The sequence below is a fragment of the Xyrauchen texanus genome, chromosome 20 (genome assembly GCF_025860055.1).
Source record: "Xyrauchen texanus isolate HMW12.3.18 chromosome 20, RBS_HiC_50CHRs, whole genome shotgun sequence".
NCBI classification, from domain to species: domain Eukaryota; kingdom Metazoa; phylum Chordata; class Actinopteri; order Cypriniformes; family Catostomidae; genus Xyrauchen; species Xyrauchen texanus.
In genome coordinates this window covers 10,547,304-10,559,860 of record NC_068295.1, presented here as the reverse complement: position 1 = coordinate 10,559,860, position 12,557 = coordinate 10,547,304, and the positions used below count along the sequence as shown (strand labels likewise).

Below are 12,557 nucleotides of genomic sequence, written 5' to 3'. Positions count from 1 at the left end.
TGCAACTATGCTAAATAAACTAGATATCATGCAAGCTAAAGCATTAAGACTAATTTTAGAAGCAGTTAAAACTACACCAATTGCAGCATTACAGGTGGGAACATCAGAAATGTCACTGTATTTAAGAAGAAAGAAACTATGGCATCTTCAGGGACAAAACAATGATCATCCAGTAAGAGGAGTACTTGCTGAAAGTTGGGAAACATTAAATACACCAGGGTTGCATGAAGAAATGGGCTAATGAAAATGGTCTAGATACAAAGTCATTTGCTCCAATAGTTGCAATACTTCCACCTTTCTTATTCACACAACCTGAAATTGATTTAAAGCTATATGTAAGAGTTAAGGAAAAAAAGGAATGGAGTTAATACAAAAACATATGTTACAGATATGAAAAGTATACATTATTAATTTCTTCAAGTATTCACAGATGGCTCAAATGACCAAGAAACTAGAAGGACAGGGGCAGCTTTTTATGTTCTAGGGTTTGAAGTAAGGAAGTTTGGAAGAATAATAGTTGGTAAATCTGTTTACTGCAGAGATGATAGCAATCTTAATGGCATAGGGTTGATTTATGAAGTAAGAGCAGATCAAGTAAAATATGTTCTGACTCAATGGTGGTTCTTATGAGTTTACAATCAAATCAAACAAATAGAAGTGACATTTTAATAGAAATCATAATTACATTATATAGTCTAAAACAGATAGGAATAATAATTTTATGTGGGTACCAGCACATGTGGGAATTCAAGGCAAAGAAGAAGCAGACAAAATGGCTAAAGAATCATTAAGGATGGATGAATATTATAAGTATACATATTTCTCTTAGCAGATCAGAAGCGAAGCATTTGGTATTGGAAGCATGCAATAGGAAATGGCAGACTTATTAGGATTCATGTCAAATAGGAAGACATTATCATAAGGTACAAAGGAACATTAAAAAAATACAATCATTCATAACATACGTGGATTGGAACAAGTTATATTCACACATCTAAGAACAAGACATTCAAATCTTAACTATACATTACACATAATAGGGAAACATAAAACAGGTTTATGTTAGGTTTGTGCAATAGAGGAAACAGTAGAGCATGTGTTGATGGTATGTCCTGCTTATGAAGGTCTCAAGGAACAATTATACACCTTAGGAAGTCAATAATTCATAATAAGCAATATCTTAAATGATGGTCCAAATGTGGGGAAACAAATGAAAGCAATAATTATATTTATTAGGAGCAGTGGATTAAAATATAGGATATAGGGAATAGGGAGAAATGTAAATTTCGTTATCTTCACATTCCAAACACAGAAGGTGGCGGTATGCACCTATTAAGTTGGTTCGCAACCCATCATAAAACCTAAAGAAGAAGAAGAAACAACACTGCCCCCTGCTGACAGATGCAGCGCATTACAGAGTGTTTGCTGGATCAGATGGTCAACAGGAAGTACTCCTTGTGTGTGTGTCCCACCGCAGATCCAAAACGGAAAAGGCTGTGAACTTAACGACTTCACTCCGTATGGCGTCCTACCACCGTAACTGATCATACAACCCGTTCTCCCACTATGTGCAGGCTCTTCGATCACAGTGACACACACGGTGAGTGTTTTATCTTGCAGCTCGAGTGGAGTGGGCGTGCACGAGCTCCGTCCGTTAAGCGAGAGGCCTTCCTGCGGTGCACGCGTCGCAGGTCAAGACATAAGTTTGAGCAAAAAAAAACACGGGTCGAATGTGCTTGTTACTTTATTTATGCTGAGGGAACGGTCTCGGTGAATTGCAAACTTCCGTTTTTTATCAGATTAGTTGTATATGCCCCGGTGAGCGCGCAAAATTCATGTAGGCAAATATAGGCCCCCCGGTACTAGCATAAGCGTTTGGGTTTGTTTGTGTGAAGCTATCTTAACCGCGCGTGTTGCTTTAGCGACAAATGCATACTAAACAAACGCTGGAGCTGATTGTATTCTCAGTCCATAGTGGGTTGAAGTAGATGTGTTGTCGTTGTGAGCTGTACAGGCCAGCACGCGCTATGTGCCTTTGCATCTGTAGTCAAAATAAAAACATTCACTGCAGTCTTCTCTGCATACATATTAATACGGCTTCATTTAAATCAGTTTATGAATGCAAGATTGTCCTGCGTTACCCTGACAGTAAGTTTAAGTGCTTTTACTCAACAGTACGTTTTGCTTTTAGTGCACCGATGTAACGGACGTACAGTTTGACATTTGATTCCGATGTCTTAATATGTTGTTAAAATGTTCTAATTCACATGAAATCCCTATTCTTTTGTTATCAGTTAATAATAATTAATTATTGTTGCATTGTTTATGACAAGCAGTTGTGTGGTTGATTGCTATTCCTGATATTCTTAGCTAATGCAATGTTAAGGATGTATGTACATTTTACGTTTTCTTTCAGAGCAAACAGTACAGTGCATGCATTCATGGATATAGTTGGTGGTCCATTCAACCATCTGGTTCCCAGTGACCAGTTGGATGATTCCTTGCTGCTCGGACAAAATCTGGAATGTGAAGCAAGTGATGAGTTTGATCCGGGTAGCAGTCAACCAGAAGATTCACTGAAGAACATGCTCAGTGATAAAGATCCCATGTTTGGATCTGCCAGCGACCAGTTTCATCTTTTAGAAAATGAAGATGTCAATTTCAAGCTTGGAAGCTCAGCTGGTATAGTAGTTTATTTATTTATTTTTTCAATTTAAGGAGGCCTAATATACATTTTTCATTCCCCCCTCTTTCCAGCTATTATGTCTGCTATTTTATTATTATTTTTAATCAATCAATTGTGACTTGGTAAAAAAAGTTTTGTTGCTTAGTTTCAGTAAATAACATTTTTGGACTGTGGAATAAGTTTAAGTATGTTTTAAGAGTAAACAAAACTCTTTGAAAATTGGATTACTCATGTTTTGACTCCTTTAAGTATAAGCAACATACAAAGCTTTTAATTAGCAATCTTTGCCGATGTTTTGCAGATGCAGACCATGACATAACAACAGGTGTTAATCAGAGTCCATCTGATGAAGAAAATGGTCAGCCCAGTTTCTCACAGGGAAGAAGACATGCAAGTCATCCACAGAGGAGACAAACAGGTGCACATAACATGAAATCAGGGGAAGTGAAGGGGGACGGCTAGGTGAATTCATTTGGATTGCTTTGAATCGGCTGAAGTGGCTTGCAGTCCAATAAAAATCTTGTTTGTAGAGTAAATAATATGTTGGTTATAAAATGAGTTACTTGCCAGTAAATTTTATAGGAACGGCAACATAATGTGTGAATTATATTGCAAGATCTATAAACTGACCCTTTCTGTTTTTCTTTCTATATGATGGAAGTGACATGAGTGATTCAAATCAAATGCTTGCAAATATTCAACCAAAGATTTGTAAAAATATGAGTAACAAAATCATGATGGGTCTTCACAAAGTATATATAGTGTTACACATATATAGTGTTTCAATGTACAAGATGCTGTGTGTGAGCTACTCCGTTTGCCCCATTTATACAACAGAAAAAAACAACTACAAATTCCATTGTCATAGGGACAAAAATATATAATTTTAGTACTAAATAATAATGCAAAACACAGTTTTACAACTGTTTAGAAATATTTTGGCTATTACATTTTCTTAGTAAACTTGCTATTTGCAAGCATTGCTGCTTATTTTGACCCTTGCCCTTTTATGAGGCTTAAAATGTTACATTTGATGTTAGTATATACATAAGGTTTATTAGTTTAAAGTCTGCCTGCAACCAATATGTTTGACTGCTCATTTATTCTGTTTTGCAGTTATTATTGTGTGATACTCATGAGCTGTATTAAAACACATTTTTGCACAATTCTCTTTCAGCAAGCCGGGGTAGAGTCAAAGGTGCACCAGGCAGGCGTCCAGGACCTGCACGAAGAACAGCAGGCAGGAACGACCAAGAGGCAACATCTAGTGGAAACTCGAATGAAGAAACAAGTTTAAAAAAAAGAGAAGCCCTACTTAGTCGTCGATTTGGAATCCATGAGGTTGATTCATCGATGAACCCAGTAGTTGTGTTACGCCGATTAACTGTCACTGTGGGAGGCTATAAAATTGAACTGCTCCCTGGACCATCTCATTCATTTGGATCATTTAGCACAAGCGCCCTTCAATCCATGGGCTTCCAGGATGACTCTTTGCCTGCTGATGGTATCGGACTAGATTTGGGACAAAACCAGGACAGTAACACACAAGAGGTTGATAATTCCACACAAGATGTTGTGGGGGAAGTGATTGTTGGCCAGCCCGGTAGCGACGACATGCCGATGGATTTTGGACCGTATGTGAACCCAAATGATGTGCAAGATGCCAAGAGCACAATGCCATTCAAGCCCAGCATGGAAAATGCCACACCAGCAGACACCAAATCGAATGACCAAATCAAGACACCGAAGCCTAGCATGCACAAATCTCAGAACAAAAACGGCACAGCAGTTCAGCCAGTGGTCAAAAAGATTTTGAAACACAAACCAACTCTCTCTGCAGTAAAAAACAAGCATTCTCAACTTGGCAGGCCAGGTCTCTTACAGAAGGTATCCAAACAAAACAAAGACAAGAAAATCCATGTGAACCGACCAGAGAAAGTTCAAAGACACAAAGGGAAACCTGCTAACTTGAGCTTGAAACGCCCAGGAGGGCCTCTATCTCCTGAATCACCCTCAAAAATACAGAAGACTCAAGATGGACATCCTGTGCAACAAAATGTTAGCCCGTCTGTCCCTGCATCCGCAACTGTTGGTAGAAAGCCATCCTCTGATTCTGGCCCTGGGGTCAAGTCAGTCCTAAATAAATCTCCTCACCATCCGAAAAAGCCACAGAATCCTCCCACCCCAGTAAACAAAACAAACCCACCGTTGACAAACAGCCAAGGCGATGAGGAGCAGGAGAAGATGATCAAGAAGCCAGAAAAAATCCAGCAGAGGCACAAGAGTAGAAATTCTCGGAGTATCTCAATAGAGGAACCACCACTGTTTATCCCAGATAATGCCCCTGTGGTGAAGAAGGAAGCTGAGGGTGACCACCCTCCTCCTCCTGAAAGTGAGACCGTGTGGGATCCCAACAAGCACTGCAGATTGTGCAAGAAACCACACAACAACAGGTATGTGGCTTATTATTATCCAATGAGAAATGCAGGTAGACTTTTCATGCAGGGAGAGTTAACCTAAATATGAAAAATAGACAGAATGTTAGCCTCAGTCACCAATGTTGACTAAGCCTAACATTTTGCCTGACATCTGCTTTCATGTTCCATGGAAGAAAGTCAAACAGTTTTGGAATGACAGGAGAGAAAGTGATTTTCATTTTTGGGTGAACTATCCCTTTAGTGTTTATTTTTATTTATAGGTTCATGGTGGGCTGTGGGCGCTGTGATGACTGGTTTCATGGAGACTGTGTGGGCCTGGATCTGGCTAAAGTTCAACAGATGGAAAAGGAGGACCAAGAGTACGTGTGTTTGAAGTGCTGTGCTGAAGAGGACGGGAAACCTGGTGGGCAGGCCACAGAGCAGTCAGATGATAAGTTATCATGTAAACAAAAACAGAGACCCCAGCAGTCACTCACTGCAGGTGGAATACGACCCTTCAGAAAAGTAAGCAAGTCCTCAATACTACAGCACAAAGCAACGGGTACTTACAATGAAGAGGGTTGTCTTTATTATCCTTCTCTTTATTTATCAAGTGTGTACCTAACATGCATTAAACAAACTAGACATTATTTACATTACAGAAATAAGTTACATTAAGTCCTTGATGGTATGAAAACTCTGTTCTGAATTTGGTCAAAAACAGACCACAAGCAGATAAATTGGCAATATTGTTTTTGTCTGGTAAATCTTCATTTTCATCTGTGTTACAAAAAGGCATGTGACGATATAACATTTTCACATCACAATAATTGCTGAAGCTTTTATCATGGTAAACTCTATTATCATGGTATTGAATACAGTACCAAAAGCAGTAGAAAGATACACAAACTTTGTCGTTCTCTTAATAAAAAGTTTAATAACTTTTAAAGACCAAACTGGCATTTTAAATAAACTGATACCAAAGACTGTAGAGCATCAAAACAACTTTTTGAACATCTAATTGGCTGCAACAATAGTATGCATTTTTCTTGAAAGCAAGCCAGTTGCTAATATATAGAAAGGTGCTAGCTTATGTAAAAACCACAAGTTCACACAACGAATGATTGCATCGCGTTCCAACTTGAAATTAATATTGAAATCATCATTGTGCCACATTGCCATTTTTAATTACAGAACTTAGTAGCTGATTACAACTGTATTTATTTGTTACATGATGCAAACATTACTGTTTAGCTAGCTGAGCTTTAGCAAACTACTCTTCAGCCACTTGAAGGCAAGCAACAGTTTATCTGTAAATGGCACAAACAGTTCATTTTCTTGTATAAAGAGTTGTCTGTATTCCTCCTCCAGCCATGCTTCTCGTCCCCATTGGTTTTGTTTACATCAGAGTGCCTGTGTGTCATTTGTCACATACATGCAGTGTTGTGTATCTTGATTCATTGATTGATAAAGCTACTGTACGATCAGAAAGAAATGAACAATTTGGCTAAAAGTTTATCTATATTTATTTACGGTATTAACAATATCGTTCATGTTAATTACCATAATATGCTGTTTTACTGAATACAGTCACATGCCTAGTTACAGAAGGGATATTTTTTGCCCAAACAATGATTCAAGAACTGCATTAGCTTGCATGTCATTGGTTTATGAATCAGATTATTCAATTCATACTGGAAGAAAAAACAAGATCTGATTTAGTTGACCAATATCAACTCCAGTTATAACATTATTAAGCTGAAGTGTGTTTGGAGCTTTTCCATATTTGATAATTGCTTGTGGCAGTTTTATAAAGTTGTCATGTTTTATCTTTGCCCTTTCTGATTTAGCTTATGGTTTGTGTGATAGCCACCAGCTTTCTTTGAAAGGGTTTGTATATTTTCCATTTATGTTTTTTTTTTTTTTCCCCACATGGGTGTGAAGGGGTCAGTTAACCTTCTCTCTGTGTAGGTGGATTGTTCCTCACAATTGTGTTCACACTGAATGTTTTCCACACTCACTGACAAACCTGCAGCTTCCACTGATATGACCACTAGAATGATATTTTTTTATTTTGGCTCATATGATAGTGTTCACTACTATATTGCATAAACAACATTTATTTTTATTTAGGACATGGGAGAAAGACGACTGTCAGAAGATTCTGTGCCAAGAAGTGGTATGAATATTTCTATCAGTTGTTTTGTTCACACACATCAAAATAAATAAGGTTTAGCAAATATTAAACCTGTTTTTTGTTTTCTGTAGGACCAAATGTGAAGCATGAAACGAAGAAAGTTAAAGTTTTTCATGTGAGCTCAAAAAAGCCGTCTACTGGACAAATCAGGCGGAATGTTAGAGACTCACTGGAAGATATTCTTCTGAAACGGTGTGTGAAATGTTCCTGTTTTTTTGGTTTTGTAAAGTGAGTTTCCTTTGTCATTAAAATACAGCTAAAACTCTTGTTTTGTTTAACTTCTCACTTAACTTTTAGACTGAAGGAATCCGATATGAAGATTTCATTGGACAAGCCTGCTGAGTTGGCCAGAAAGATGGAGAAAGAGCTATTTGCTCTCTTTCAGGGTGTTGACAGCAAATACAAAAACAAATACAGAAGTTTGACTTTCAACCTGAGAGATGCAAAAAATAATGCAAGTTTATTATAAATATTTGGAAATAAAATCTTGCAAAATAGATTTTATGTACTGCAGAACCTATAAGAATTTATTTCTAGCAAAAAATAAAAAATGTTTTTTTCTAGACAATACATAATGCTGTGTTCATAAAAACTTTCTTTTGCAGGTGTTATTCAAGCGTGTACTCATGGGGGAAGTTTCCCCTGCTGATTTGGTTCGTATGACTGCAGAAGAGCTGGCCTCAAAGGAACTGGCTGCTTGGAGACAAAGAGAAAATCGACATGTCAGTAAAACCTAGTCATCATTTCCAAAATGTCACAATCTTTTTTTAAGACAACATGAAATTGCAACAACAAGGTCCATTTTGATTTCCATGTTGTCCTTGAAGATTCTTATCAAATCAGATGATTGCAATTGCAGTGATACAGTTATTTGTGTTATTTATGTCGGCAGACAATTGAAATGATTGAGAAAGGAGAGAGAGAGGCAGAAAGACGCCCTATCACTAAAATCACCCACAAAGGAGAAATTGAAATTGAGAATCAGGAGCCTACCAAAGCTCCAGAGGCCATTGAAGTTGAGGTGAGATATGGGACTTTGCTACATTCTGAGCAACTCCGCTATATTTTCCAACTAAAAATAAATGAAATGGCATTTTAACATTTCCTTTATCTCCTCAGCCAGAGCCTGTGCCGAAAGCAGTGATCGTGCCTGAGGAGAAACTCCTTGAGGCTAAAGCAGATAGTCCCAAGAAATCTGTAGATACCACCAGTCTGCACAAGTCTCATCTTTTTGACCTCAGCTGCAAAATTTGCACAGGTAAAACCCTTTGTCCAAATTAAAAATAAAGCTCGATATTTTTTGGGGCATGTACACTTCTGTTGTGATTGTGAAGAGTTACTCTTAAAATGACATTTTACATATGTTTCTGTCAAGGTCGTATGGCCCCACCTTCAGAGGAAGCCTCTACAAAGGTAATGAAAGTGGCTACAACAGTCATGAGGAGGCAGTCAAGTGCTGCTGAGGAACATCCATCTTCTACAACTACACCGACATCAGCACTGATGGATGATCTGTCTTTAAGAGCCATGGAGGAAGGTCTCCTCAATTTTTTGCCTGAATCCAGGTGAGATTCTAATGAGTCCTGCTCACCAAAATGTTTACTACAGCAGGGTTCCCACAGTCATGGAAAACCTGCAAATATCAGGGATTTTAAAAAGTGGAAATAATGAAATAAAAAATAAATAAATAAAAATTGTAATTTAGATGAGCATTACTGATATGACTTTAGACTAAACACATCATATTTGTCTTCATGCACACAACAGCCCAAAAAATATTTTGTGAATAGAAAATGTTGCCGCAATTGGAGTACATATAAATGGAATGCTGTGATTGACACTTTTCACAAGTATATAATTGTAATTTCAATAATTATTTAGATTAATTGTGCAGCTCTAGCTCAGCTCTAAAATATTTAATCCACATGAAATTGCTGTTTGTGAGTGCAATTTTCATCCTTATCCTGTAATCATGAATGACTGGTAAACATCAACATGTCAAGGAAATTATTTGGTTGAAAGTTTTGGGAACCCTGGCCTGAAGAAAATTATTTTCCTCATGTGAGGTTCAGAAAACAGTAATTTTACTTTTAATTGTTACAATGGGAGAAATAACTTCTGATTTACTTCTAATTTTTACCCACAGGTCAGATAGTCTGAGTAGCAAGGAAGATACATCTACTTTCCTCAGCAACTTGGAGAAATTGTGGGGTGGCTTTGTTGATATGCTTGCTGTGGCTAGGTTTTTAACAAAAGCTTATCCTGTCTCTGGAATTCTGGACCACCTAATACAGGCAAATGGCATTATAACAGTTTTAAATGCAACCTAAAAGTGTAAGTTGGATATGAGCTAATTAGACATCACTAATTATGTCTGCAGGATTTGCCGGACAACATCCAAGTAGGTGGACGGATTTCCCCTCAAATAGTCTGGGACTATGTTGAGAAAATTCGTGCTTCTGGGACAAAGGTGTGATTTTTATTTATTTATTTATTTATTTATTTTTTTTATCCCTTGATTTCTCCCTTTCCAAACTTGACCCAATTATATTTGCTTCTTTAATGTAATTTTTGTTTGTCGTTTTCAGGAAATTTGTATAATTCGTTTTGACCCTGAAACAGAAGAAGATGAGATCTCATACACTTTGCTATATGCCTATTTTAGTAGCCGTAGAAGATATGGCGTTGTTGCCAACAACCGTAAACAGGTTAAAGACATGTATCTCATTCCACTTGGCTCCACGGAAAAAATTCCCCACCAGATTGTTCCGTTTGATGGCCCAGGTAAGACTTGCAGGTTCTGTGAATGTTGATATGTAGAATATGTAATATGTAGTTAATGTATTTGATTTGTCCAAGCCTGTACTATATATACAACGGTCCTCTTGCATTGTAGGACTGGAGACCAACCGTCCAAATCTTCTTCTTGGATTGATCATTCGCCAGAGACCTAAAAGGGACTTTGGAGTAATCCTTCCTAGTGAAGTTAGTGAAGCTCCAAGTTTCTTGGTAGAAAGCAAACCTCAGGTTAACTACAAGCAGAAGGCTTCTATGGCACAAGATGTGGACCGAAGTTTTATAAATGTTCTGGGGTCCACACATAAAGACCCTGAAGATCTGATTAAGACAGTTGTTGATGAACCGATAATGGATACGGAGACCGATGAGAATGTTTCTTTGCGTTTTCTTCCTGGTGTGCTGAAGCTGCCTGGAAACACCACATCCACCTCAAGCGACAATGTAAAGAGTGTCTCTACCACACCAGTGCCCAAGACTTCAACTGTTGATGGTGGAAGTCAAGCAGGAATCCATCCTAAAAATGCAAGCAGTGCTCCTCGACTTGACCGCTTTATTATCAGGAAAAAAGACCACAAAACCATCAAAACGGAAGACGCACCATCCAACTCCAATCTAGAGACAAGCTCAGAAGTGACTGAAAAAGAAAGCAGCCCCCAGACTGGCGTTGTACTTTCTCTTAGTGACAAACCGCCAGATGTATCAACTGAGAGTTTCCTATCATCTCTCCCAACGGCCAAACCCAAAGAGGAGTCAAGCAACACTAATGTAAAGAGTTGCACAGCTGCACCATCTAGTCAAGAAACAAATGAAACCACTGTGTCAAATGCGTCAAAATATTCTGTTAACAACAGTTCAAACTCTGTCCCCACTGAAATTGTTTCGAGTCCCACCAAGACTTTAAAGACACCTCCCCCTGGTATTTTAAAGAAAGGGTCTTTATCATCTGATCTTACTGATTTGAAACCGCAACAGTCAGTCAGTAATTCAGAAACATCTCAGCAGAATGTTAATCTGCAACCACCTTCTCAACTCTCCCAAGAGTGCAAAGCCGTCGAGGACATCCAGCCCATCACCACCATCTCATCTACAGGCAAAAATGAAGGTCTCAAGCAGTCCAGGTCCTCTTCTTTCAACCCCAAGTTTTACAATCCACCAAGCCAAGGTCCTCCACCACCTGTTTTTCCATCTTACCTCACTGTTGCACCTGAACACCAATACCACCCTGTGCCGGTACACAATTACCCTCCCCCTGCAAATCCTGCCCCTTTCATACCTCTTCTGTCGCCTCCACCTTTCCCATTTCCTCCTGGCCCCCCTCCACAAGTTTTTTCTCAATCTAATCCTCAAAGTCACATGGTTGCTCCACCTTGGCCTCAAACCATACCTCCTCCAATGCTACCTGGACCTCCAATGATGTATGAGAACCAAAGGGTGCCTGAGCCCAGTTTGCCGATCCCTTCACCCTCAAGCAAAGATGAGAAGGGTTCTGACAAGTCGTCCAGACACTCGGAGGACACCTACAAGAAGGACGACCGAGACCACTATGACCGACACCATCACAAAAGCAAGCACTATGACAAGGATCGAGAAAAACACAGGGACAGGAGTCACAGTCACAAAGACCACCACTCGAAAGATGACCGGCATGAGAGGCCGAGAGAGCGGCATCACAGCAGCAGCAGCAGCAGCAGCAGCAGTCATCACAGGGACCGAGATAAATACAGACGGGACTCTGATTACGAAAAACATCGGAGGGACTCTAGAGACAGGCGTTTGTGATCTTGATACTCAAAACCACATCTGCTTCTTGCTTTTGAACCAGTCCATGTTCTTTAAAACTCTGTAACACAGTAGATGAAAGATATTTATACAGGTGCAAAATGAGTTTTATATTATGAACAGCTGTTAGTACAAGATTTTTAGTATGTTTGTTGTTTTAAACATAGAGTATATTTGTTGGTTTTAAATGTAATTTTTTCACCACAGTCTTTCAGAGACTAACCATGTCTTCACAAGGAGCTTGTCAAAAGCAGTTACAAGATTTGGAAATGATACTACAGTTACACGCATAGTGCCATGAGAAAAACATCTCATGGATCATGACAATGGCTTCTTTTGCTTCACCATTTTGTTCCATTTTAATTTTTCTAAATTGGCTCAAGTATTTTCTATGTTTCAGGTGACAAATATTTCTTTGTACATATTGGCTTGTCACACTAAAGAATTGTGCATATTCAGCACAATGTGTTCATGTACAGTTCATAATAAAATGTTTTTATGGTTAGTGAAGAGGCTGAAATGAAAATCTTTGTTCCTTAAAGAGGCCCATTTTTTTATTGAACCAAAGCATTGTAAATTTAAAATAAACAAGTTCAAAAAAGCTACTTTTTATTTCAGAATAACAGATAAAAATAGCTATTTAAGATTACTTGAGAGGGGGGAAAGGACGTCAATTTGT

At 38.5% G+C, this 12,557-nt stretch overlaps 1 protein-coding gene across 1 annotated transcript; it reads left to right on the top strand.

Annotated features, from left to right (window-relative positions):
• Positions 1-1,443: 1,443 nt before the first annotated feature.
• On the top strand, positions 1,444-12,440 carry LOC127660903 (PHD finger protein 3-like). Its single transcript, XM_052151376.1, has 16 exons — positions 1,444-1,600; positions 2,417-2,682; positions 2,988-3,104; positions 3,864-5,139; positions 5,385-5,628; positions 7,237-7,282; positions 7,372-7,492; positions 7,598-7,754; positions 7,906-8,022; positions 8,193-8,321; positions 8,420-8,558; positions 8,676-8,865; positions 9,447-9,594; positions 9,681-9,770; positions 9,889-10,084; positions 10,197-12,440. Exons 2-16 carry the CDS (start codon positions 2,442-2,444, stop codon positions 11,876-11,878), a joined length of 4,893 nt encoding a protein of 1,630 aa, XP_052007336.1. The 5' UTR covers positions 1,444-1,600; positions 2,417-2,441; the 3' UTR covers positions 11,879-12,440.
• Positions 12,441-12,557: the final 117 nt, after the last annotated feature.